Source organism: Austrofundulus limnaeus, unplaced genomic scaffold (assembly GCF_001266775.1).
Source record: "Austrofundulus limnaeus strain Quisiro unplaced genomic scaffold, Austrofundulus_limnaeus-1.0 Scaffold1112, whole genome shotgun sequence".
Classification (NCBI taxonomy): Eukaryota; Metazoa; Chordata; class Actinopteri; order Cyprinodontiformes; family Rivulidae; genus Austrofundulus; species Austrofundulus limnaeus.
In genome coordinates, this window is record NW_013953514.1 from 8,867 (window position 1) to 11,728 (window position 2,862).

Below are 2,862 nucleotides of genomic sequence, written 5' to 3' on the forward strand. Positions count from 1 at the left end.
ATTTTACAGTTAAAATAAATGTTTATCAAATAAAGTCTAATGTTACAATTAATCAGGGATCCATTTAAAACCATGAAGCAGAGTCAGTGTCACTCTGTTGTTTGTGCAGCTGCAGGATGCCAAGGCAGAGATGAGGTGGCAGGAGGAGCAGAAGAAAGACTTCCTGGCTCCGTTCCTGATCCCCAACAAAAAACAAAAGGATCTAAGTCCTGAGGAGGCCAAACAGATCTATCACCGGTGTCTGAATGATTTTAAGGACAGGTTGATGGRACACAGCAACCTCCTGCAGACTCGCCTGGAACAGGTACAGAAAGCATCTTGATCCTCATCACACTTTATTTTGTCTTCTGATGTGATCAAARAGTTCTGGGTTCAGCCTGATGGGTGGGTTCAAAATCAAACTTGCATGAAGCACTTCCTAATTTTGGAGGTCTGAGTTGTTTTAGCAGAAATTCACAAAAATCTTGGTTTTGCTCTGACAAGCTGTTAGCTCATCGGTGCTGTTAGAACTAAACTCGATTTCCGATCCAGATTGGTCATGTTCACATTTTTCTATAATTAAACTTTTAAAGCAAACAGAGAGAAGTTGTGGAAGATTTTTTTTCTAACACGTATGATGAGTTCAAAGTAATCCTGCAGGAGATGGACGTTTTTTACTGACACACTTGCACCGATGTGTTTTCAGGAAACTGAAGCTCTTCAGTTGCTGGAGACACAGTACAAACAGAACCTGCAGGTCAGTGGAAACCAGGAGATGCAACTCCTTTATGAGAAAACCCTGCAAGTATCTGCCACACAGAAACTGCTTGATAGGTAAACACTCATACCTGATCAACAGGAAACATGTTCCCTTTTCTAAAACATATCTGTAATAATCTGATGTCAGAAACTGTTACGTGGAAACTTCTCTCAGGMCTGCATCAGCATCACATGGTGCAAAAATGTTGAAAACCTGTAAAGATTTGTGTTTTTTAAGAATAGAATAGAATAGAACAGAATAGAATAGTCTTTATTGTCATTGCACAAGCCTATACTATGAAATTGAACATAGAAAGATACAGTGGGGGAAATAAGTATTTGATCTTTCTGATTTAGTAAGTTTGCCCACTAACAAAGACATGAACAGTCTATAATTTTAAGGGTGGGTTCATTTTAACAGTGAAAGATAGAATATTAAACAATCCAGAAAATCACATTGTATAAATTATATAATTTATTTGCATTTTGCAGAGAGAAATAAGTATTTGATCTCCTACCAACCATTAAGAGTTCTGGCTCCTACAGACCAGTTAGACGCTCCTAATCAACTCATTACCTGCAGTAAAGTTCAGTCCATTTATCATTAAAGACAGCTGTTTTAAATTGTAAGNGATGGTAGGATTATATAATTTATTTGCATTTTGCAGAGAGAAATAAGTATTTGATCTACTATCAACCATTAAGAGTTCTGGCTCCTACAGACCAGTTAGACGCTCCTAATCAACTCATTACCTGCAGTAAAGTTCAGTCCATTTATCATTAAAGACAGCTGTTTTAAATTGTAAGGACACATTACTGTAACATTTTAAAATACCTCCTAAAGGGTATAGGTACAATAAAAAGAGGATTGGACCCAAAACTGAACCTTGGGGTACCCCACATGACAGTGGTGCAACATCAGAGTAAACCTGATTCAAATGCAATGATTGAAATGCCAACTATGACCCAAAGAACACTTTCCCCACTGTCAAGCATGGAGGTGGAAACATCATGTTTTGTAATGTTTCTCTGTTAAGGGCACAGGACTACTTCACTGCATCAAAAGCTACGTTTACATCCACAAAACTTTTTGATCTGATTGAAATGTATTCGGATTAAATAATCTGAATGTACTGTTTACATGGACACAATCCGATCATGAAAAGTGTTTACATGCACCGGAGTTTTATTCAGAATAAAAGTCTGGACATGCACAATGTTGTAAACTTTCAGCTCTACTTCCGTGTTACAAATGTAAACAAAGCTCCTCTGTGCGCTCAGAATGGACCCGTGTCAGCTCTGACTAAGATGCAGCTAAGATGATCGGATTAAGTGTTTACATGAACGCCATTCCGACTATCAATCGGCATAACCCACCCGACTCATTTGGATTAAAAATTCATTCGGATCGAGCTCAATCGGATCAGAATAATCSGAACGGCCTGTTTACATGACGCATTTTTATTCTGAACGACGTTTTAATCTGATTACTTATGTTCATGTAAACGTAGCTACTGGGAGAATGGATGGAGCCATGTACCATAAAATCCTGAGCAACAACCTCCTTCCCTCTGCCAGGATGTGTCGTAGTTGGGTCTTTCATCATGACAATGACCCAAAWRATACAGCCAAGGCAACAAAGGAGTGGCTCAAAAAGAAGCACATTAAGGTCATAGAGTGGTCTGGCCAGTCTCAACACCTTAATCCCATCAGAAACCTACAGAGGGAGCTAAAACTCAGAGTTGCCAAGCGACAGCCTCAAAATCTTAATGACTGAGAGAGGATCTGCAGTGGAGTGGACCAAACTTCCTCCTGATATGCGTGCAAAGCTCATCATCAACTACAAAACAAGTCTGACTGCTGTGCTGCCAACAAGGGTTTTACCACCAAGTATTACATCTTGTTTGTCAGAGGGATCAAATACTTATTTCTCTCTGCAAAATGTTAATAAATTTATATAATTTATACAAAGTACTTTTCTGGATTTTTATATTCTATCTCTCACTGTTAAATTATAGACTGTTCATGTCTTTGTCAGTGGGCAAACTTACAAAATCAGCAAGGGATCAAATACTTATTTCCCCCACTGTATATAGGACAACAGCAATACAGTATATACTGTAT

The 2,862-nt window shown here is 38.4% G+C and overlaps 1 protein-coding gene across 3 annotated transcripts in view; it reads left to right on the top strand.

Annotated features, from left to right (window-relative positions):
* LOC106534182 (dynein regulatory complex subunit 7) overlaps window positions 1-2,862 on the top strand; it is a gene marked incomplete at its 5' end in the record, with an annotated part of 17,837 nt that overhangs the window by 8,724 nt on the left and 6,251 nt on the right. For all 3 annotated transcript variants that reach the window (XM_014030745.1, XM_014030746.1, XM_014030747.1), the window contains 2 exon segments: window positions 110-304; window positions 686-813. In XM_014030745.1, the coding sequence (XP_013886199.1) occupies window positions 110-304; window positions 686-813 (323 nt within the window).